At 41.8% G+C, this 25,013-nt stretch overlaps 1 protein-coding gene across 2 annotated transcripts in view; it reads right to left on the bottom strand.

Annotated features, from left to right (window-relative positions):
* The window catches only part of cntnap2a (contactin associated protein 2a), a 465,407-nt gene that overhangs the window by 259,796 nt on the left and 180,598 nt on the right, over positions 1 to 25,013 (bottom strand). For both annotated transcript variants that reach the window (XM_033639118.2, XM_033639119.2), the window contains exons 2-3: positions 23,056 to 23,166; positions 2,163 to 2,356 (exon numbers count right to left, since the gene is read on the bottom strand). In XM_033639118.2, coding sequence (XP_033495009.1) covers positions 2,163 to 2,356; positions 23,056 to 23,166 — 305 coding nt within the window. The remainder of the gene's footprint in view (positions 1 to 2,162; positions 2,357 to 23,055; positions 23,167 to 25,013) is intronic.

The following is a 25,013-nucleotide window of genomic DNA, read 5'->3' on the forward strand; positions in this document are numbered from 1 at the left end:
TTAAAATTGTAATGAAGTGATTAGGGTATTGAAAAATGTGTTTGGTTATGCACTGTTGTGTTATTTTGAATTATAAACACGGTATTTTCTCCACACATTCCTCGGTGCGTGCTGTTATTTTATTTTGAAAATTGGCCGGATTCTCTCGTCTTTTCTGTGTCCGACTTCCTGTTTGGTACGATCCGCTCTATCCAACTTAACAGAAGTGCTCGCGGCTCCCGTGAAAAATCGACCAGACGCCGAACTGAACGGGCACTCCACTCTACTCAGCAGCCTGTGTGGACAGTCAGATAGGTTAACATGGGCGCCAATTGAAAACTGCCTCCGCTGCTGGGCGCTGCACTTCGGTTCCTCATCTGGTGTGTCCAGAATGGCACGGGTGTGTGGATGTCTGTTCATCTTTTCGTTCATGTCCTTATTAATGCACACTTTATAACTTGCTTGTTGGATTTATTAAAAACGAACGAATGAAAACTAAATATCTTTGAACATTTTAAAGGAAAATTAAAATGACCGGTAAAAATAGATTATGACCGGATTTTTATGACCCTGTCGGTCAAAATGAGCGGCGACAAAAAAGTCTAGCCAACGTCTGTTGCAAATATACAATATACACACAATATATTCTGTGAGTTACAGAATTCAGCCAGTAGGTGAAATATTAAAGGTTTGCATGATATTACTGTTACTGTAAGTGCTGTATGTACTGTTTGTTAAAGGACCAGTGTATTGGATTTAGTGACATCTAGTGATGAGTTTGCAGATTGCAACCAACTGAAAACTTCTTCCTTTACCCCTCCCTTTCCAAGCATGTAGGAGAACATATGGTGGCCTTCACGTCAACAGAGAAAAACACAAAAGGCCATTTCTAGTGCTAGTGTGTAGTTTGTCTGTATTGGGCTACTGTAGAAACATGGCGGTGCAACATGGCTGGCTCAGTGGACGTGGATCCTCTTCCTATGTAGAAACAAAGGGCTTATTATAGGCTAACAAAAACATGATCCTTAGTTTCATTATACAATGCTGAAAACAGAATTATGAATATTACATTAAATTTCTGTCACTAGATTTTTCTAAATCTTTAAATAATGTTTTTTAAACAAAGTTTTTACTAAGCTACTTTTAATTTATGCTGTAAATACTTTTTTCTTTCTCTTCTGCTTTTGTATGTCTTGTCTATAGCCTCTTTGCAAAATCTGATACATTTACATTATATTAATGTTAATTAATGCGTGTAATCCCAGACCCATAAAGTAAAGTACAAAGACCTGACAGTCTTCTGGTAGATGAGAATCTGATAGACTGGGGGGAAAATATAAATATAAATATATATATATAAATACATATATCCTGTCTCCACCGGTGGAGATAAACAAGCAAACATCCTCGCTGCTTTACTTTCTGCTGACTAGCTTTGTGCATCACTGTTATTCATGACAGGGCTATTCTTCTCTTCTCCTCTCCTCTTGCTGAAAGCCCATCTGTTATCACCTGTAGCTCTTCACCATACAACAACAGTGAATAGTGTGGGTCATTAACCCATTAGCTAATGATCACGGATTGTCAGATGCCCCACTCAAGTGCTCGCTAACAATGAGGGGACAGAGGTCTGTTGGTTCAAACCAAGAGACGTACAGGAGACAATATAGCCACGGAGAGATCACGTCCATAAAATATCTATCAATGAAGTGATAATGGCTCATTTCCTGATGTTGTATTTTCCATCTAGAACGCATCAGTGCTTACACAAAGTCTGTGGTGGAGATTCTACATTTGATAAAAACTGAGCTAATTAACTGATGAATATTTATGTGCACCATGCTGCACTCCCACATCAGGATTTTCTGCTCTGGGTTATGTGAAGGTGAAAAGAAAGCCTTCACATTTTAATGATAATGACAAGGAAAAAATGTATTCATTTTGTAATTACAATGGAGTATCATTCAATTTCCTCTTCCATCATGAGTCCTTTTAATACATTCATTGTTGCAGGTGTCTACAGTGCATGCAAATAACTTTGGATATGCTATATGGATATGCTATAAGATAAATACAAGACAACTAAAGAGCTTTGTCTTTGATGCCCTTATTATTTTTAGGTTCCTACAATATATACATCTACACACACACACACACACACACACACATTTTTGATCACTCACCCAAATGTTGCCATCTTGATGATATGGTTTCCAGTTCCTCCCTGTGTCGCTGTAGAGGAGACGGTACCGCGTTGTCCAGTCAGAGCTGCTGTAGCGGCCCTGTGTTGCTATGGCGCTCACCTGCTTCCTTGAACCCAGGTCCACCTGTAGCCATTGGTAATGGTCACTGTCCAGAGGTGACCATCCACCAGCACCTGTAGAGTAAGTGACATTTTTATAATGAGTGGAAAGTCAAAAGGTTGCCATTAAATACCCATTTAACAGTATCTGTCTGTCTGTGGAGTAAACTGGCTTGGCCCTGGTATAATTAAATTAATTGTAACAAATAGTAGGGAATATTTTTTTTCCCTCATCTTCTTCTTCTTCTTTGGTATATCTTATTAAGAAAGACTGCCCGCTGCACATGCAGAGTTGCTGCTGTTCAGGGCAGACCAGATCTTGAGTCCAAGGCAGCATGGTCCCGCCATAATGACATTTTACAAAGACAATGTGGAGCTCCACAGCTATAACCCTTCCTATTATTAATGGTCAGTGTCTGGCAGAGAGCAGCCCAGACATTTGCTCCAAGACAGGCACTGGAAAAGCGTATGTACTGTTCTTTAGAACCATATAATTATTCACCGTCCAGCAGACATCTCAACTTCTCGAGGAATGGCATTAGTATGTATGACATTCCAGGGTGGACTCCTTTTTATTATTGGTATGCAAGACATAATATGACATTTTACAAATGCTGCTGAGTCCACTATCATCCACAAAACTAGGAATATGTTCAGTTAGAGCTTAGAGATACAAACGGCCAAGAATAAGAGCCATGATTAGAATCTGAGCACAACATTACAGCTGTGTTACTGATGAGATCTTTATATCATAAAGTACGGAGTAAAACAGGAATGAGACATTCCCTAGGTATGAAAATAAGTGAAAATGCAAATACCGTCATGCACAAATACGCCACACTTCATAATGATGGTTACATATGGTTATCCATTATCTCCATTTATTTCCAGCTAAGCTCTGATTTAATATGTGCATCCTTGAGTGCAGATTAAAGTGATATTTCACTCTGGTGGAACATGCATTTTGCAATAGCTTTTTTACCGCACAAGTCTCAAAATGGACAATACAAACTGAAAATTACTTTAAATGTTTAGAGTGAAACTGAAATATGACCTCTTCTTTGCATTTTTGCATATAGTTTCGAAGTGCATATAAAAACCCAGCTCCCAAGTTGAAGGTTTGTGATCTTCGATACAGGGTAGGTGCACTCAAGTTGGAAAACATTCTACCAAGGTGAAATACTGCTTTGAAGAAAATTACTATCTCTGAAAGCATCAAATGAGTGCATTTCAATGCTATTTTCCCATGGCTACAGTGTCGACTGTTGGAATAGATGGCTGTGTTTGTATCGTATCTCAGTGGCAGTCTGCGTCCTTGTTCTAGCCTCATTGCCAGACAAATACTCATGCATCCTCCAGAGGTTGCTACCCTGCACACCTCCAGGAGTCTACCTGAGGCAGGGCTAAACTCCCCTGGACCTTACAGGTTAAATGAGCCTTAGGTTAAAAGCTGCAGAAACAAAAGAAAAAGGACACTGCTAGACAGGAGAAAGAAAAATGCTGGACAGGTTCCCACTGACCTGATTCCATCTGCCATTAGAAGGTAAGAGGAAAAAACAGAGGTGTGATGCCAACATGGTATGTGGGCGACTGTGAGAGCAGTCAAACCAGTGTGAGAAATACAAGAAAAATGCACACAAAGTGCATTGGAGTGCATAAAACAGATGTAGAGACTAATGCGCGCGCGCACACAAACACACACACACACACACACACTCACACACACACACACACACCACGCACTGAAAATGTATCAGTGCAACAAACAGCCAAGCCTGTGACAGAATGCGACTGTGAAATGATTATCGGGAAGAGTGGGTGGTGGATGGACTGCGAACTGGCCATGTCACGGCCGTCTTCTTTGATTCTCTGTGATGGATTTTTTTCCGAAAGGACACAAATACAGATAAGAAAGTGACGGGCTGAAAGCACAAGTGAAGGAGAATGACTGATTTGAAAATGACAGGGAGAGAAGGAAACAGAACCACGGGGACAAGGTGAGAGAAAGGGAGATAGTAAGACCACGGAAGTACCAGAGAGTGAGAGAGGAGCACCAAGTGCAGTGGAGGAGGCATGAGAGATGATAGTCATATGATAAAATAGAGGGTGAGGCAGTTTGTGATGTAACCCCCCCCCCTCCCCTGGCAAAAATCCTATATCTTATCCAATTACAGAGCCATTACACTCCAGCCCCGGCCTTGACAGATAACCAGGCCCGTATCAGTGGAAACGTCAATACCTCAAAAACCCGTTGCAGCAAAGCCATTCCCCTTGGGGGGATAAAACACTATCAAAAGGGGGTGAGGGGGAAGGGGATGGAGGGTGAGGCACTGGGTTCGGGAGGGGCGGGGTGATAGTGATAAGTAAACAGACAGTAGGAAACAAAGATTAAGAAAGCAAGCTGAACAGACAATGACCAAGGTAGTGTGAGGGTATGAACAAAATCAGAGGATGGGGTGCCAGAAAGAATGACGAGACGGTGTGTGTGAGCGGGTGACGTGCGAAGGGAGGAGGCAGAAAAATGGATACGAGGGTGTGTAAGAGAGATGGATGAGGTGAGGAGAAGAGGGAGTGATGAGAGAGGATTTTATGGCCGTGGTACTGGGGAGACCAGAGATGAGATGTGGATGGGATGAAAAAAAAGGACAGAAAGGGAGAAATGTAGTTATGGTAAAGAGGGTGATAGATGAGGCCAAAAGTGAAGAGGGGAGGACGAACAGAGCAGTGGGAAAAGGATGAGGAACTTGGAGAAAGAGATAAAGTGAACCCATTTGACACTGCAAAGGGTTCAACATCAACGCAGAATTAGACTGCAGGTGGGTTCAAATGGCGTGGAACAGAAGGCAAAGATTAAAAAAGTTATAGAGTTCAGGACAATAGAGGAAAGTGAGAATATATGTACCATGTATGGAGTCATTATGGCACATTCCTCAATAATAATGGTACATTGTAGAGATGAGTATGCTGCTAAAAGATTTCAGCGTCAGCTCATCTGAAAGTTATGATGTGTAGCTCTGTTTCTGTGAATCACCTCAAACATTCCACTGACATTCCCATTTTGATGTCAAATACCAGATACGAAATCTCTCTTGTATTTCCTCCAAATGGATTCATGCAGGGCAGGCTGACCTGGCATGCTGCTCTTCACCCAACCCCCTGCTTCACAGTCACACACATTCACACTGCCACAGTGCAAATACAATTCTCCACTGCTGGTCACTGAGAAGCACAAAGCAAGCAGTTGGCAAATTTTCACACATTGTTCAAGGCCACTTAAACGGTCATTACTGGTTGGTGGGAATCGAATTTCAAATCTCTACCCTGCAGTGCTGCAGCCACAGTGACCACTCTCACACCACTGGTGCCTTGTAAGCAGGCATTCAAACTAGCATTTGGAGTCCACAAGAAAAAAAATCATGCAAGAGGCTGCTATGGTATGTGTTATGACCAGACATTTGCACGCCTGCTCTACATCTCAGCCACTTCACACTTCTCCTCCAGGACCCCTGCAGTGCTTAAGAACTTTCCAAAACTTCCTTTTGCCACCCGTCTACCAGATGCCCTCAGATTTTCCTGCCAATCCCAGACACCTGAGTCCTACACACCTGTCTCTAACACCTGATTAGCCACACACTGTACATATACCTGCCCTCTAACACTGGCTGTCTGTAGGATTGTGAATGTTGCTGTTAGCTTTAGCATTTCAAACCTTTGTACATGAATCATCAACACATTCTCAGTTCCTGACTCATCAAGAACTGACGCTTGGCCAATGGCCCTACACATCAAACTGTGACACTCTAGGTACCCCTTCAGCAACAGTTTTGGACAATCAGGGACGGCATGTAAACTACACAAGTTACATGTATTGTGTTAAAGAATAAACTTCTATTTCACAGAAATGGACAGTTTCCATTTGTTAAATACATGCAGTCTCTATAAAATAAACTTAGAACGTAGGTAAGAAACTTCTGTTTTTAGATTTATTTCCTGAAATTTAGACAACAAAAGTACATGGGTAGGTTTTAAAAAACATCATGGTTTGGCTTAAAATAAGTACATTATTGCTCATGTAATGTAAAGTCATGTGACTTACATCACTAGCGTAGCATTTTACATATATTAGCACACTACAGTGCTAAAGAAACAACTTTTGGTGTCACACGGGACATGAACAGTGTCCCAGGTGAAAGTCCAGAGTTTGTCTGACCCATCCACCTCCTCTTCTGTCTGCCCTTAGGGCTGCAACTAACAATTATTTTCATTGTCAACTAATCTGTTGATTATTTCTTTGATTAGTCGACTAATCATTTTATCAAAAAATGTGTTAAAATGTTGAAAAATGTCGGTCTGTCTCTCCCAAACCCCAAAATTTTGTCATTTGATGTCTTGTGTTATCCGTGATCGATCTCTGTAAATGTACAGTTAGTGGAAACGAATTTTCCTCTGGGACAAATAAAGTAAGTCTAAGTCTAAGTTTCGTACTCAGGGTTTTAGTTCACCATCAAATCAATAAAGCTGCCAATATTTGAACATAAAAAGCTGCAAAAAGAGTATTTTGGGGTACTTTTATAGTACTTGTAATGACTCAAACCAATTAGTCAACTACTAAAATAGTCACCGATTATTTTAATAGTCGATTAGTCATCGATTAGTCGACTAATCGTTGCAGCTCTACCTGCCCTATGCAGATTTTCTCACTCTTTAAACTATGCCAGTGCTGCTGCCTGGTGCATCTCATAACGCCGCTATAAGGTGCCTTTGTGCGTCAATATCTGATGCCAAGGGTCACTGACCAAGTGTCCATATTTGATGAGTTGGGAGTAAGACTGGGTTGACAGCTTTACCTGAACCTGTACCTGCCTGCATCTTGTTCCTGCCCTGGTCTTGTTAATGTGTTAACTACAAAACCTCTGTTTGAACCTGCTGTCTGTTTCTGTAAGCCTGTTCCCCATCCATTAGTTCCTGTTCTGGCTGTGAATCTGCATCTGAGACTTCATCCCTATTGCCTCCTACACAAACTTCTACAATTCGGATGTGATACTGCGAAGAAAATGACATACGATCCAGTCCAGTCAAGTCCAGTTTGATACACACCATTTGACTGGCCAGTGCAGTGCAATACTGGAAGATGTTGCATTGAGTTGCATCAAGCCAGGTTCAAATTTTTTGACGGACAACTCTGCCTTTAATTGACAGAGCCCAACCTCGTAGTCTCAGCGGAATGAATGAGGAAGCTGTGTTTTTGAAGAAGTGCTTATGCCGGTGTGAACATGGCTTAAAGGGGTGAATGAAAGGACAAGGTAATGGTTAGTGAAAAGGGGTTGAAGGGGACGGATGGAAGAGAAGGCATGTTAGGTTTACCGGGTTACCAGAAGTAACAGATGGGAATGAGAGAGACAGATAGATTGAAAAGTCCAGAGAGACGTAAAGGTTCAAAAGATCGTAAAAGTGATGGCAAGCATTTGGGAAAGACGGACTGAAAAAAAAAAAGCAATGATAGACGAGAATTGTGGGCTAAAGAGCTCTATGTTAGAGGTCAGAGGAGGAACAAGGGACAAGAATAAAGGATGTGGGGGAGCAAAAAAAAAAAAAAAAAATGAAGGCACCAGAAAAGTGAGATGGGCAAATGCTGTCATAGATTGGAGAGGAAGGGAGAGGGCTGGTAAAGAGGAACAGATGAGAGGTGAGAGGGGAGGAGGGGCAGCTTGACAGAGGTTAGGAGGGGGGTGAAGAGTAATATATAAAAAAAAGAACAGAGGTGCAGTGAAAGGTGAAAGCCAGAGGGAGAAAAGGGAGAAACGAGAAGAGGTTGACAGAATAAAGTGGAGATGGAGGAGGCTAGCGGTGCGGGGATGGAAGGTTAGAGAGCGAGTGTGAGCATCAGCGGAGGGAAAAGAAAGGAAAAAAATGGGAGGAGAAAGGGGAGGGGAGGAGTGTCGGGGGACTGTCACCGTTCTCTCACCTGTCACACACACAGATGTTCGGGGAGGAGAGGAGGAGCAGGAGGAGGATAGGGGAGCAAACAGGGGAGCAGAGAAGGTCAGAGAAACCACCTTTGAGGAAGAGACGAAGAAAAGGAGGAAGGCAAGTAACAGAGAAAAAGATCAGGAGATAGAGCTCAGGACAAAGGCTGGAGAATAACTACAATCCAAGAGGAGGACGGAGAGAAAAAGAAGCATTGACAGCAAAAACAGGCTAAAACTAGAGGAGCATGCCGGATAGATTTTTCTCCATTGAAGCTGATAAAAGTCTTGAAAGTGCTGCTGACACCAGGTTACTTTCTGGATAATAGGCACTTCGAGCACCACTTTGTGCGTGTGTGTGTGTTTTTCAATTCCACATTGCTGCATGAAGTGAAGTGATGAAACACAATTTGTATGCAGTTCTTCCGAATCCAATACGTTCTCGACCCCAACTCGTCATCCATGACTGCTTGATCTCTAGCATTGGTTTTGGATAATCAGAGAAAGCGTCAATCACTGCTGGTTACATGCATAGTGTCTTTTCAAATTAAACTTTCATGTTCAGAGAAAATGTAGGTTTCGTCATCAAAGCTACTTGAGGTTTAGGCAACAAAACTACTTGGTTAGGTTTAGAAAAAAGATCAACGTTTGGGTTAAAATAACTGCATGTTATGTAACTTCTAGTCTGTCAAGTGATACAAATGTCACATGATGGCAACTACATTATATAGTTAAAATAAAGAAAACAAGTAAACATTTGGTTTCACAGGGGACACAGACCGCAGTCTCCTGGATGAAAAGTCCTGTGTATGTTTGACCCATCCAACAACATTCCCTTCCCACACTTCGCGGACTTTCCCGCTCTTTACACTACCACAATGCTGTGGATGGGTTTACATTGGACTTAACTGAAAGCCCTGTGCGTCTCATACAGACGCTAAAGGGGGTCTTGTGCTTTGAATCTGATGCTGACCAATCGGCCTTTCTCACAGTCACTTTTGGCCACGCCAAGTCAAGCCATGCCGTGCCGATATGCATTTACATTATCAGTTTAGACCCATCATGCCAGACCATGCTGCGCCAGAGATGGACCTTCTCCAGAGTAGGTCCTCAAGCGGGCAGTGGTGATGTCTCGCCGACCACAGCCAACCCCCGACAGCCCCGCATCTCCCCCTCAAACAAGCATGTGTGTTGCCAGACTCTACACATTTTTAAAACTCTTTGTGTGTTCAGCTCTCAGTACATTTGTAGCTTCTGACTGAATTTCTGTGGTTTGGAGTTTAGTTTCTCTCCTGCGTCCTGTTTTTACTTTAGATATTTGCTTTATTTTACCGTTTCATGTTCGCTATCAGCCGTATAGGAAGTTGTGTGAAACTTCGATGTCATGATGTGATTTTTATTGTGAATAATCTAAAGAGAAAAAAAGTGTTTCTTTGTAAATTAGTGGAACTTCGTTAGCAGCTTGTCTTCAATAAAGTCAGGTCTAATAATACAGCAGGGAGGAAAGTGAAAGCAGAAACAGCCACAGTGAGATGTTCGATGAAGAGCTTCAACAGGCTCTTACTGCACCTCTGCAAACAGCTCACCTCCAACAGGTAAACTTCTTTTCCCTGCCCTGTTGTGGAGACTGTGGATCAGCCTGCTGCTTTTAAATGTCATCACCCAAGACAAGCTGTCAGCAGTTGAAGGCACACCTTCAAGTGAGTACCACTGTTGTAATGGAAATGCAAATCCCTGCTGCGCTGGGCTGATGGCCCAAACCAAACCAAACCAAATCAAACCAAACCAAGCCAAGCCAGCACATGGCTGCCGAAAAGGGGTATAAGACCACTGATTAAGTTGTTATTTGATGTCCTAGGAATGAGAACAGGCTACCAAAATCCAATGGTATTGAAAGCTGCATAGGATCATTGACCAGTCTGCAACATTTATGATAATCAATACACTGTTTCAGTCCATAATCAGCAGAAAATACCAAATATTCACTTGCTGAATGTCCCGAACCTAAGGACTTAGAGCTTTCCCTTATTTTATAATTGTAAATTAAAAGCTTTTTCAAAAGTTTCTGGACTGTTGGTCGGCAAAAGCAAGTTGATGATGCGACTCTTTTTCTGGTAAGTACTCATGAGCATTGGATTTTTTTTAACTAAACAATTAATGGATGAATACGAAATAACATTAATTAATAATAACATTAATAATAGCCCCTGTCAGACAGATCGAACATCTTTTAATGAACATAGAAAAGGAAGAAAATCCAATCAAATTTTTTTACACTGGGGAAATTCACAGGTATTGATGATATGCCTTTGCAATTTATCTGCCCATTCTGCAATGGCTTAAAATCTGTCTGTGGGGAACACCTCCATCCCATAAGGCTACTCTTTAATACATCCTCCTAATGCACTTGAATTGGGACCAGTTCTTATGGCAACACTGGCACTGGCATTTTTAACAAGCAGCATGTTAGAAATCAGATTAATCTGCTACCTGAAAGCTGCCCTGGTGAAAATGTCCCTGTGTGGTGCCCTTCACAGGTCACAACTGGCCAATTGGAATTCACACAGAGAGGCTCCTTCTGAGATAAAAGGAGCCAACCAAGGCCGAAAAACATGGTTGGAGTTTCTCCAAGCTTGCAAAACAAGGTTTGAGCTATCTGTGATGACACAGATAACCCAGCAGTGGTAGCACAGTCGGAGCGTGTGTTACAGTGGAATCGTACTGATATCAGTGCTGACTATGCCCACAGACACTCTCACACACAAGCATATAAATGTAGTTGTGTATATACATGCACAGAGAGAGAGGTTTTTATCAACTGTTCAGTTTTTCTGTGACATTAAAGCAGTTTGTCAGAGCTGCAAACAAAGTGACCACAAAAATCTTGTTATTGCCTATTTTTCACCAAAACCAATAACAATGAACATCCAGTAAAAGGCACTAAAAAATCATCCTGGCAATGAGGGGGGCATAGATCGATGTACCAACAGCAACGTGCTGACTAAGGAAAGGTAGGGAAACATAATGGAGAGAAAATCAAAGCAGGAGGTCCCCTCTGGGAACCATTGCCAAAAATGGCCACCTTTTGAAACTGTTGACAAATGCAATCTGTGTGGATATTTTTTTTGTATCACATCTCACACATCTCAGTGCTCACTGGTCAAGAAACCTTAGGCTATAAGTTATTAGACCAGACCACAAGCAAAGGTATGAAAGCTCCCTTTGGTTGCTTTGAACTTGAATCACACAGTGTTCCACTGTTTCAGTCGTCTTTTCTTTCCTCTGCCCGTCTCTTGTTAGGCTGTCAACTTGACTCCCTCCTGTTGTTTTATCTTTTTAGATACACATGATCAGAGCTCACTTAACTGGACAGGTCACAGGGTTGTTTATCACTACTGGGGAGTGAACATGGAAACACACATACAGTGTAGTATGTATGTATGAGCCAGAGACAGTTAAAATGTGAACGGGAGTGTGAAGATCTGTGTGTGTGTGTGTGTGTGTGTGTGATGATGATGACAAAGATGATTTTAACTTTTACAGCCCAGCAGGGAAATGGAAAATAGGGGTTTTAATTCAACTCTCTGGCTGGGTAAATGGCTTTTAGAGTACTGATGGTAGAAAATGAGTCAGATGAGAGGAAAGAGTGAATGGTGGAGAAAAGCGGAAAGAGCAAGTGAGCATTAGACCAACAGCGGGAACAAAAGACAAACTGAACGAGTGAAAGTGTGCGAGAGCGTACAAAAAGGAAGATAAAGACTTTTGAAACGCAGGGGGAAAGACCTGAGTTCTGAGAGTGAGTAATGGAGACACAGCGTGATTTTGGATGAGTGACGAGCAGCTGGTGACAGGCATGACACACAAACAAAAGTGACGGCAAAGCAGAGCATCAAACAAGGGAACATCTCTCCTCTGTCTTACTGTCAGTGTGGGAGAGTGTGTGGGTGGGCGCGTACACATAACAGAATTTGTTGTTGCACATGCGGGTTTAAACACTCGCAGGGCTCTGTGTGCTGCCTCATTTTTGTAGGTTCCAGCACCCGAGAGAACATGCGAGAGTATGTTTATCAAAGTTGCCGCTTTTCATAACAACCACATTCACAGAAACTATAACATCTTAATTAATTAAGATGCTAGGCTGCCGGAAAAAGGGAGCAGAGAGAAAACAGCTGGTTAGCCCTCTGCTAGTACTTCATCTTTCTGTCATGGAGCAAAGGGAGCGGATGAAGACAGAGTAATTTAATTAGGAGCGGACCGCCATTATCGATGGATGACTGCAACGACTAGAGACATCAAACAACTTTGCCAGATGACAGAGAGTGAAAAGCAATGCGTGAAAAAAGGAGGGGGAATCTGGTTAATTGTGCAGCAAGTCAGAGCACAGTTGCACTGTAATACAGTGGTGTTTTTTTTAGTTTGAATAAGGAGGGATACAGTGCAACTTTTTCAAACTTTGGACAAACTTTAAAAAAGTGTGGAATGTGAGGGAAGAAAAAAAATAGATAATGAGGTCTGCGAAGAAAGAAGGGACAGGCTGAGAAAATGGAGTGTGGGACTGAGAATATTACTGTAGAAAACAGAAAGCGTATGGAGGGAAAATTAGATGGAGAGGAAGAAAGGGGAGACAAGGATGTGATGGAGGGCAGAGAGAGACCACACAGAGCAGAGGAGAGAGAAAAACACAGAGAGAGAGGGATGAAGAGAGACAGAAGGAGCGAGGAGGAGAAAAGAAAATGGAATATAAAGATCAGTGGCCAGGTGTTTGTGATTAGCGGTCCAATCTCATGCTCGGCCATGTCTGCACTGCGCAGCAACGTGGTCATGCATGCTCTCATGCACGCATGCCAGCGGGGATATTCACACACACACATACACAACGTTCCCATTCCTTTCTTGTTTTGTTCACATCCAAAAAGGTATTCATTGTTCTCTTGTGTGCTTGTCTCTGTCCAAAGCCTAAATCACTTTGTGACAAGTTTTTTGTGTGAACGAAGGCTACGTCAAAATAAACCATTATCAGGTGCAGTTTCCATGGTGGCGGAGATAATAAGATGCTCCCACAAGGAAATTTGATTGATACTTTTTTTTTGTGATTACACAAGACTTGACACCTGAGGTAGCACGGTAAAAACGGACGTCAAATTTCACACACGGCTCACTGCCTATCGCTTTAACATTGCTTCCTTTGTCCACACAAGTCTGTTTTCACTCTTCCAAGAACCTGTCTTTCACACTCTCCATACCTTCCATTGTTCCCTTGCCTTCTGTCTCTTAATCTTCACACCCCTCCTCTCTATTTTACCTTCACCTTCTCCATGCCCACTCTATTTTAACCTGCATGCACCAGGCAGCTGTCTTTAGCTTGCAGCACTGAACACATCCTTGTGTGAGGTGCAGATCACAGCTCAAATGGTTGTTAATTCACTGTTGAAGGGCTATATGGAGCTCATCACTCTTTAGTTAAAAGTAAAAGCAGTTTCTTATAAACGTTTTCTGCTGCATGGCCCTAAGATCTCCATGGTCCGAGCAGAGAAAGAGCTGTAAAAGTGTCATGTCAATTTGAGCGTGGCATATTGTTACAATCTGTTCTTGGAGTGGCATTCCACCACTTAAACCTGTCACAGTCAATTTACTAGTCACAGGAAGTATTACTCACCCTACGAAAGCAGTTGCATAATGTCCTCTGTGGTTCTGGAGGAGCTCTGACACTTCCACAAAAATGACTGACTTCACTTGAGGCATCACAGGTTGAGCTTGGACAATACAAATTTTAAACAGAAAACCTGCTTTTCAACTGAGAAGACATGGCGTTTACCTGTCATGGAACGTCTAAGAAAATATGCTATTGAGTTGCATCATGGGAAGCGTAGGATTCAGGGTTTTTGGAACTTGATGCATGCCTGGGGTTTAAAGTAAGATATACTTGCCTCTGCAGCACACATTTTGGACATTGTTTTGTCAAGATGTCTTTCAAGTCCCTCAGCTTCATTAAGGTCATACTGAGGCCCTGTCTACACATATACACATATTTTTAAAAACTGATATTTTCCACTAAATTTTGGTCTCATCCACACACAAATGGAGTTTTAGGTCCCTTAAGGTGCTGTCACACCTGCCCTGTTTGGTTTGGATTTATCAAACTCAAGGTTGTTTGCCCCTTTAATGTGGTTCTTTTGGGCAGGTGTGAAGATAGTAAGCACATGAGACTTTCTTGAAGAGGTGGTCTCAGTCTGGTTACGAACGAACTCTGGTGCGGTTTGTTTGTGGTGAGAACGTGTTCTGACCTCGATCCGAATGAACCACAGTCATATTATGCATTGTTTGGGTTCAAGGACATGTTACAGTCCCGGAGGATTATTAATATGCGCCTCCTCCTGTTTTCTAGTTGGAGCCGCGCCTTGTTTTCAAACTGTATGGTTTGACTAAAATGAACAATGACAGCAATATAGTCCACGATAAGCAGCGCTAAAATCAACCTGCGTAGTTGTCCCTCCATTGTGACATTAGAAAGTGTCACATTTATCCTGCAAGTGTACTCTTCTTCAATGTTTTGTTTACTTCCTGGATTTTTCCCGCATGGAAATTCTGACCAATCAAGAGCAGCTTTCTCGCACAAGGCATTTGATCCGGTCCGTTTGTAAATGCTGCCGTGAGAACACAAACCAACTCTAGGCAATTATACAACTTTGTAACAAAAGTAGTCCTTGATTCGGATTAAAGCAAGACAACTCCAGGTCTCAAAGCACCCTTAAACTGAGATTTTAAAATGCCTTGTATGGTGCAGATTTCTCAAAACTCTGTTTACTGTTTATCTGTGTGGAGAAATGATCTTGTTATCTCCCCAGTGCTCATTGCTGCTCTTTGTAATACACCTATGCTAGAAAAAAACAACAATTTCAGACAACTTGTTTGGTAGCATTTGTTAGCACTTCTTGGTCTTATGACTACTAAACAGTTAAACTTAGCATTGCTGCAGCACTTCACAGACAAACAGAAGCATCTGCTGCACCCAAGGTTTTTACTTCACCACAACATCTCTGATTTTAAGTACCACCAGAAACAATGGTTTTGGATCAGGCCCCAGCAGATGGCTGGACAATTTCCAGAGTGGGATTGATGTCAGTGAGGAATGAAAGGAAAACCTTTGTATGCCCAGAGCATGTCTTGTATATGTGAGTGACCTTCTTCATCCTTATATCAAACGGGGATCAACAGTGATGAGTTCTTGCGCAGGTGTTTTGGAAAATGTAATGTTAGTCAGTACTCTTTACTACCTTTGTGATGAGACAGCTGACACCGGCAAGAGTTTGGGATCGTTTTTGGGTTCTAGTAGATATCTTCTCAAACTAAAGTTGTGTGGACAGACTTATTTTTTAAAATGGAAGAAAATTAAAATGTATGTTTTCCAGAATTTAATATATCTGAATATGTGTAGACAGGGCCTGAATTGCTGGAGTACTCTTTTAGAACATGACAGAGCTCAGAATTAACTACAGTATTACAAATGACATTTCAAAATTGCTTAGAAATGATATCAAATGTTAACATCAATGTTAAAAAACTGCTCCGTGACCCATTTTCACACCTAATGATCATACGTGGTTGAGAAACTTTGAGTTGAAGATCCTTCTCTACATATCATTAGGTGTCATCTCTTCTCCCACTGTCTCTCTTTCTCTATCTCCCTCTTCCTCCCCCTCTCTGTACAAATAGACCAAAGGGTTTTGGCTGCAAGGGAGTGGGCCCACCTTTCCCTCTGTCTGACACTCTTGAGATGTGCAGGGTCTCATGCATGAACCAGCACTGAGGATAAGGAGAGACAGTGAGGGGGTGGGAGAATGTACATTTGAGGGAGAGTAGAGGAGTGATGGTGAGAGTTGGTACCAGGAGAGACATAGGGAGAGAGAGAAGGATGAGCAGGGGTCACAGTGGCGTGAAGGAATGATTAAACGTAAGTGGAGAGAAGAGATGAAGAAGACAGAAAAAGAACAGGTGGATGGAGGGAGGTGAATGTAAAAGAAAGAAGAAATGGAGGACAAGTCGGGAAAAAATGGGAGATCGAGAAGGAGATATAACAGATGGAGAGAGGGAGGCTAAAAGAGAGAATGAGTGGAGAAGGGGCACAGCAACAAATAAAGTGTCAGAGTCTTAATCAGTCTATTCTATCTTCAAAACCCAGAGGCAGAAACTGTCCATGTTTGATTTATTCTATGACACTAATAATAATCCAGACAATATAATAATGCACCACAGAAACTGACAATCTAACCGAGCTGGTCTTAAATAAGATGTCATGATGTAAATTTATACATAAAATGTAGCACAGAGGAGCAGCTTGTGAGTAATTGTGGCAAAAAGACATTTAGCATTATGATGATGAGTCTATTGGTAAAGAATGTGTTTAGGTTTCAAGAGCCAACACAGCATTTAGTAAGCTCCGTCTTCCAAATAAACACATGCATAAAACACAAGCGTATTCCTGTTTTGGCATCTGCACACACAGACACTAATATAATCTAATAAAACATGTATTGCTACCCATATCAAACACACATGCTGACATTTACACACACATAAATACGGTGGATGACAACAAAGCAAACCCACGACAATGGCCCAAAACATTTTTTTTGGAGAAAGGTGCTGCAGCTTCAAAAACGAAGAATATAGAAATGATGCAAAAGAGCTGCAAATACAGACACAATTCAAAGTCAAAAACACACAAAGCCCAAAACAAATGCAACAGAAAAACTCTGAGTATCCAGTCAACTAGGGATGCACGTTATTTATTGGGCCGACAAATTACCGGCTGATAATGGGACATTTTTATAATTATGCATTGTTCCGATAATTAAAATTATAGCGAATAAATAGTGCCAATAATACCAAGCCAGACTGCTTTCACTGACTTAACAAGGGCAGCATCAACATGTACCTTTAAACTTGGTTTGCCAGCTGCCAATTAACACAGAAGAAGAAGAATAATAACTGCAGCACACTGCCTAGAGGGCAAAACATGTTGCTGTGTGGACGTCAGTTCCGGAGGAAGACAAAAGGATTGCACCAAGGGTCTGATCTTTGACTGCCCCACCAGATTAACACACTTCCTGCAGCTGTAAACAGGTTAGACACAGTGCTCAAGGGCCTCCTCTGGAGTGTTAGCACAAACTAAGGGCGCATTCACACCAGGATAGTCTGGGGGACTCGGTTCGATCGGGCGGGGAATGCCGAAAAATTTCACACCTTCATTTGGTTCGGTTCACTTTCACGCTGCACTTTTTAAAGCGGACCAAACCGCCTGGACAACGTCATGCAGTTATAACAGCTGCTCGTTTTGGGGGCGGTATTGCCCGAAACGACCACTGACCAGGAGGAAAAAAAGCATGAGGAAGAAGAAAACCCAGCTCATCAACTGGCCAGGACCGAAAAAGGAAATCCATCCCCTTCATCCGGCTTGGTCACCACAAAAACAATGGAGCAACACCAAATTTATGCAGTCTTTGAGTAAGCGCCTGCACCTCTTCACTTTTCCACATCTGCCTACGAGACATTTTCCAACTTTTTTTTTTTTTTTTTTTTTACCTCTGCTTCTCCCAGTTCGCCCCATTGGCTTTGTTTTTTTCTACCCAAAATGCAATGTGCTCTATGTCACTTCCTCTCTTTGGTTCACTTCCTCTCTTTGGTTGGCTGGATAGTCTGTTTGCATTTCCCACTGTAGGTGAACCGCACCAGAGTTCACTTGCAAGTGAATCGAGACCCCCAGTTTTCAAGCGGACCAGGGTTCGCTCGTTTGGTCGGTACCAGAGTTCGAATGAGTGTTCACACCACTCCAAACAAACCAAACTATCCGTGGAAGCAGACCAGGGTTGATTTAAAGCCAAATAGCGCCAGTGTGAATGTGTCCTCATTAGCAGCAGCGACTGATATCCAACACCAAGCTTTTAAAAGGCTCAGCTCTCTGTTAGTAGAGACTCCACTCTGCAGTGTAGTTTATACACTTTACTGATACACCAGAGAATTACACAGTAACACTGGGCTTCATCATCTCCCTCTGTCTTACCGTTAACTATAAATGTAATACTGATTAAAAGTCATTTTAATTTCACATCGTTGTATTTATTATGTATATCTGTAGTGTAGGATTATATGGGGGCAGGGGCGTTGAGGGTCGGCAATTTGACAATACCCCTGAAAACCTCCCTCTTTTTCACAGCCAAATGTTGGCAGGTATGAAGAGTCTGAACTGCTGTTTGTTTTTGCTGTGTTTGTAATAGTGATGTCAGTTTGATGTGGTTAGGTCAGGGCTATGGGATATTAACTCATCCATATTTTCTCACTACATCTCAGCCTTTCTTACCCTCAGGTGTACATAAACTACAGGTTATACACTTCGTTTTAAAATACAAAAATATCAAATTATCATCAACCACTTATCATATCAGCTTTCGGCCATTAGAAGCAGGTACAGAGGATCTCCAGCTCTTTGAGGACAGCCCTAAGTGGAACAGTTTAATTTTCAAACCAATAGAGACATGAGACAAGAGAGTGTTTTTGTTTTTGATGCAAGATAAGTGGAGTAAAGACGCGACATAAAAAGGTCTGTATTCTTTTTTACATTTGGCGTTAGTCTTTTACAATATTATGAAAGAGCAACAGATTAACATAGATCCCCTTAGAGGCCTGGAGGACTGCCATTGTGTTGACTGGATGTGCAGCATTTTTCTCTTGCATTTGTTTTGGGGTATTTTTGTGTGTGTTTTTTTGATTTTGCATTATGTTTTTTTTAATTGCTGTATTTGTTTGGGATTGTTATTTGTGTTTTTGAATTGGCATTGCTTCTGAAGCTGTAGCACTTTTCTCCTAATGGAAATGTTTTGGGCCGCTGTAGCGCGTCTGCCCTAGTTGGCCAGCATACATACATGGATGGAGAGCACAGTGTGTGTGTGACAGCAGTCACATGAACAAGCAGGGTTGGGACCAGGGGCCCGGTGACTGCCTGGCACACACCCGACAGCTGCCTGCTGGAAAATCATTATGGCATCATTTTACCTCTCTCTCTCTTTATCATGCCCACATAAACAGACAGGAACGTTCACCGTGGAATGGACATACATAGAGACGCACACACCCGGACACACGCACGCTTATAGCCTAAAACTCTAATAGCTGTCAGCGTTCACAACACAAGCTTAATATGAGTGGTGTGTCCCATTGATTTTGTGCCTCTCCTGTTTCAGAGCAGTGGGAGATTGGAGTAGATTGGCTTATCAGCACACACTCATGCCACTGAAGGCACATTTGGCTGCCAAACGGAGCTGCTTGGAGGGACCTCTCCTTATGGTATGACTGTGTGGGCATGAGTTTGTGATGCTTGTGGGGGGTTTTTTTAATGTATATGTGTATGTTGCTGCTTTTGTTTTCATTCAGAAGTGTGCAAGTGTGGGGTTCAATCCTATTTACGTCAATGCAAGTGAGAGTATGTATGTTTCATGTGAGGACTTAGAGTGTCTCTGTGAATGTGTTTATTTGTCATACATGGCTGTGCACTTCGTCTCTACGTCAGGGTGTGCTGTGTGTCTGCAAATGATGTCATCCTTAACATGTGCGGTATGTGTATGTTTGAATGTGTATATTTATATGTGATTGTGTGTGATTTGTGCTCCAGTATGTGTGTGTTTCTGTCTTATATTGATGTGTCGCTGTTATGACACATTTCTAATCCTCGTGGAGAACTGTGTCTCAGGAAGAAACCTCCTCGTCATCTCTTCCTGCAAAACTTCTCTAATTTCATATTCCACTCTAGTCATGTGCTGTATGCTAACGAGGTGATGACCTCATCATCCGAACACTGTCATTCTCTAAAGGACACCAAGGCATAGAGGATGAGATGAAACTTTATGCCACGTCCTCTCATTCCCCCTGCTACTTTGACACGTGTCTCAGTATGTATCCATTTTGGGACACTTACGTGAACATCAGACAGAGTTTATCACAGTGGTGGTCCTGACATTCATGTTATCTTCCTCGGATCAGTGACATTTGGAGAAGTGTGAGAACGAGGTCTAACTAGAACATGTTGGGCTCCTAATTACCAGCCAAAATTGACAGGTAGTGAAAGAGGGAGAGAGAGCAGAGTTTCTTTTTGGCTGTAAAATTATTCACTGCTCAACAGTATGGAAACAGTGCAATGTCTATGGATTGTATTTTATTTTTAGATTTTGGAGGTTAGCTACCTAAACAAGTCATTAAGTCTGGGTAATGAATCCTGTAATTCTGTCTGAGAAGTGAGCAGGGTTCGGAAAATGTCTTTGTTTTTTTAAATGTTCATTTTCTTGAATAGGACTCCACCTACACACGGGCAGATCTGCCATATACAAATATGCTAAATTCATACAACTAGTTCAGACAAAACTATTCATAGAAATAAGTGGGAGTTGGTATGAAAGAAACAAAGTCAGGCAATTTCCTCGGAGCCCATACAAGTTTGATATGCCGAACTATGTCAGCATGTACAGCAGGTAGAACTTACCAGAGCCGCAAAAAATATTGTGGGTACGTCAAAGTTTTAACCATAAGCTGTTTTGGATTGCAGTGAGGAAATTCACTCAAGCAATCTTTTTTGCTTAATGACAAGTTGTGTTTATTGTTCCATGTGTCATACTGTAGTTTTGATCATTTGACAGATTTTAAAGTACTTTCTTAGTAACATATCCTGACTCACGACTGACAGGTCCAAAGTAGGGATGTTACTAACAACTAATATCACTAGCGTTTAAATGTAAGTTTAAACTTGAAGTTGTCAAATAATCTAAAAGTAATAAAACATGAAGAAAACTTAACTTAAAAAAAAGTAAGCAAAATTTAATGTACAGGGTATATGATCAGAGCCATTTGAAATCTTTAATTACATTCTTTAATTACCAAATTGTGACCAAATGTCATCTTTATCCCAGTTTCCACCTTGTTACTTGCAGAGCGGGACAAGCAAATGAATGTATGTGTTTTATTTTTCACTCTTTTTATGTATTTATTTAGGAGATTCTACACTGTTACCTTTATCCATCAGCTAAAATATGTTTTTGATTTTTTTATGAAGCAACCTGTAGCTAGGTGCAAATTCATTCATTCATTCATTCATCTTCTAACCGCTTCATCCTCTTGAGGGTCACGGGGGGGCTGGAGCCTATCCCAGCTGACATCGGGTGAGAGGCAGGGTACACCCTGGACAGGTCGCCAGACTATCGCAGGGCTGACACATAGAGACAGACAACCATTCACGCTCACATTCACACCTACGGACAGATTAGTCCCCATCTGCATGGAGGAAGCCGGAGTGCCCAGAGAGAACCCACGCTGACACAGGGAGAACATGCAAACTCCGCACAGAAGGGCTCCCACGCCCGGGATCGAACCGGCAACCCTCTTGCTGTGAGGCGAGAGTGCTAACCACCACACCACCGTGCCGCCCTAGGTGCAAATTATTGTTCAATATTTTCTAATCTTCAGACAAAAAAGTGTAGGAGATGTTTCTTTTACCTGCTTGACAGTTTCGACTGTGACTCCAATATAAGAAGATAAGAAAATATTGAACAATTCTAAAAAGAAGACAAAATGAACCTGATCAATCTATTAGGTGCAAATTATGTTGATATGTTTTTTAAATGTGCACAGCAATTAAATAATAGTTTCAATAATAAGTTTGACCAACACGTATTTCTGGACTGGTGATAGTAGCGATGTTTAATCCACTACTCGACTTCTCGTACACACCCCTAGTCCAAAGTAAAAATGTGCGATGTCTGTTTAACGTCAGTCAAGTTTGTACAAAATAGCATGTGAGTTGATATAACAATGAAAATTTCTGTCTGTAAAATTACTTTGACACCAGTTCTCCACAAACTTTAGTTACAGCTTTATTTCATTCATGGGATGAAAATATGACGCTAAAGAGTGACTTAATCAGACCTTGTGTAAGTGCACTGAACACTGTGTCTATACGCCAGCTTTAATGTACAACAACAATCCCTAAGGAACTGGATTTATATGCTTTAACTATTACATGCTCCTCAGGGAGCTCCATCCTCGAGGAGACTGAATAAAAGAGAGCATGAGGGGAGAGAGTGCACTCATCCATTATTACTGTCATTTACAGGTTGGTTTCCATTTCTTCCCCTCGTCTCTTCCTTTGCCTCTTGTTGGTGGGTGTCATTGTTAAAGGAGGGGCAGTCCTGTCCTCTCTCACCAATAATTCTATTGGTATGATTAAACACACCAGATTAACTTGCGTTTATTTGCCAGCCCTGAGCTTTGTTGCCTCAGCTGTAGTGTGACTATATTAGATGGAAAAGTATGAATTATTAATTGTATAAACATAGGAGGGTGTAATTGTCTGGCCCTATCTCTCTCTGCTGTGGACTGATGTGGAAATGAGCTCCAGTCTGAGTCACTGAGATAATGACTGGAGCTGAGAGGGGGAAGGGAGAAATATAGAGAGGGAGTAGAGGGAAAAGAGAGAGAGGAGAAAGTGAGGAGGAGGAGGAGGAGGAGGAGGAGGAGGAGGAGGAGGAGGAGGAGGAGGAGGGCAGCAGCAGCAGCAGCTGTGAAGCACTGAATCATGTCACAAGGCTTGGACATTCACCTTTCAGTGTGTCATCTGTAAAATCATTCATAAGGGTGTATGTACATGTACCTGAATTAGATATTTGCTTTGTCCTCAGTCTGCAGTATGTACATCAATCATGTGTGTGTGTGGGTGCATGCACACGAGCAGCTTTTTCTGTGTATAGTTGCGCATGTGTGTGTGTTTACCTCCTCTCCTGTTGAGCTTGGCATATCCGGGTGCATATCCATTGGAGAAGACAGACGAGCTGGTGAAGGCTGTGTGAGGCAGAGGAGAGGCTAGAGCCTCGTCACACTTCTCTGTGGAGAGGGAAAGAACATCGAGAGACCGAGGGAGAGAGAAATAAGAGAGTCAGAAGAGGAGAAGAGAAAGTAGGAGAGAGGGAAAATGGAAAGAAAGAAGAGGAAGGAGAGAACAAAAACAGAAAATGGGGCACATTAGTATAATTTAAATTCATTAGAGAATATGCATCGATGCTAAACATACATTTATCTAAGTCCATGTGGTTGAAGTAGTTCTCAGCAAATTCGAAAACCACAATGTTGTTAATGAAATGTTAAATAAATGATTTCTAGGATAAGATCTCCTTAAACTCAATTCAAGTACTCTCATCTGAAAAATCTGAAGTCTTGTATTTTCCACATGATTTCACTCAGTTCATTGTCAGAAAGAGACTTGCTCACAGGAGCCGAAACGCGGGCCAAGCTGGAGGTTGAGGGAAGCTGTTTGTGGGTCAACAACTAAGTCAGGTCAGTCAGACTTGAACCGCAGGGGCATTCATAACATTGTTGACTTCACTGGCAATCTGAAGAGTGTACTGCAAAATATCCACTGTATCAAGCAATCTGGTCTTGTAGACAGATGCATAATTGATTTTAAAAAGAGGAAAAGAGAAACAGATAAGTTAAGTAAGTTAAACCCTGGAGTGCCCCGATCAGATTAGGCTGCACACAATCAGATTTAACCATCAAGGCTCTGATCTGTCTCATTCTGGCTCATTTATGCTGCCATCATTATGCAGATGATAGATTTATAGAAAGATATCACAAGGGAACTATGGTCCCATACAAGCAATGAGTAAGTGCGTTAAATGAATCAATAGTTGGATGTGCCAAATGTTTCTTTAGTTAAAGGTCCAGTGTGTAGGATTCAGGGGCAAGTATCAGCAGAAGTTGTATACTATTCACAACTAGCCTATGCTTTATTTGTTTTTAATCACCCTAAAATAAGAATATTGTTTTTGTTACCTTAGATTGTAGAATTATATCACATATGGAGCAGGTCTTCTTTCATGCAACCTCACTGCTAGATGCCGCTACATGCTACACACTGGACCTTAAATTAATCAAACATAAAACTGAAATATTTGTCTTTGGACCCAAATAAAAACAGTCAAATGTCAGCTTCGGGCACTGCTGTGAAGGACCACAAACCAAGCCAGAAATGGCTTTAAGATTCTACTGTTGGTTTATAAAGCACTGAATGGTGTATCAGACCAAAATACATCTCTGTATGCTTCTGCTTATGAGGCTGGGACAGGCTGCTTACTTCCGCCACAGTCTAAACTACACATGGACATGGAGAAGCAGCATTCAGTGTTAGTGCACCACGTGTCTGGAACAAACTCCCAGAAAACTTGAAGTGTGCTTCAACCCACAGTTCTTTTAAATCAGGACTTTTTTGTTAGCCACTGCATTTTATTGAGCTAAATTTGGGACGACTAATTCATATTTAATCTTGTCATGCGCTGGAGCTACACAGACATTTTTATTCTACTGTTTGCTTTATTCTATTAATTTAAATAGTCTATTTTCATTTGTATTAATCCGTTTAAATTCTACTTAAATTTGCCCTGTTATATTGCCTCTTTTTATTCATTCATTTATTCATTCATTTTCCATGACCACTGATCCTGTTGGGGGTTTCGGGGGGGGGGGGGGCTGGAGCCTATCCCAGCTGACATTACGTGAGAGGCAGGGTACACCCTGGACAGGTCACCAGACTATCACAGGGCTGACACATAGAGAGAGACAACCATTCACACTTACGGGCAATTTAGAGTCACCGATTAACCTGCATGTCTTTGGACTGTGGGAGGAAGCTGGAGCACCCAGAGGAAATCTGCTGACACAAGGAAAAACATGTC

This window comes from Epinephelus lanceolatus, chromosome 20 (assembly GCF_041903045.1).
Source record: "Epinephelus lanceolatus isolate andai-2023 chromosome 20, ASM4190304v1, whole genome shotgun sequence".
Lineage (NCBI taxonomy): Eukaryota > Metazoa > Chordata > Actinopteri > Perciformes > Serranidae > Epinephelus > Epinephelus lanceolatus.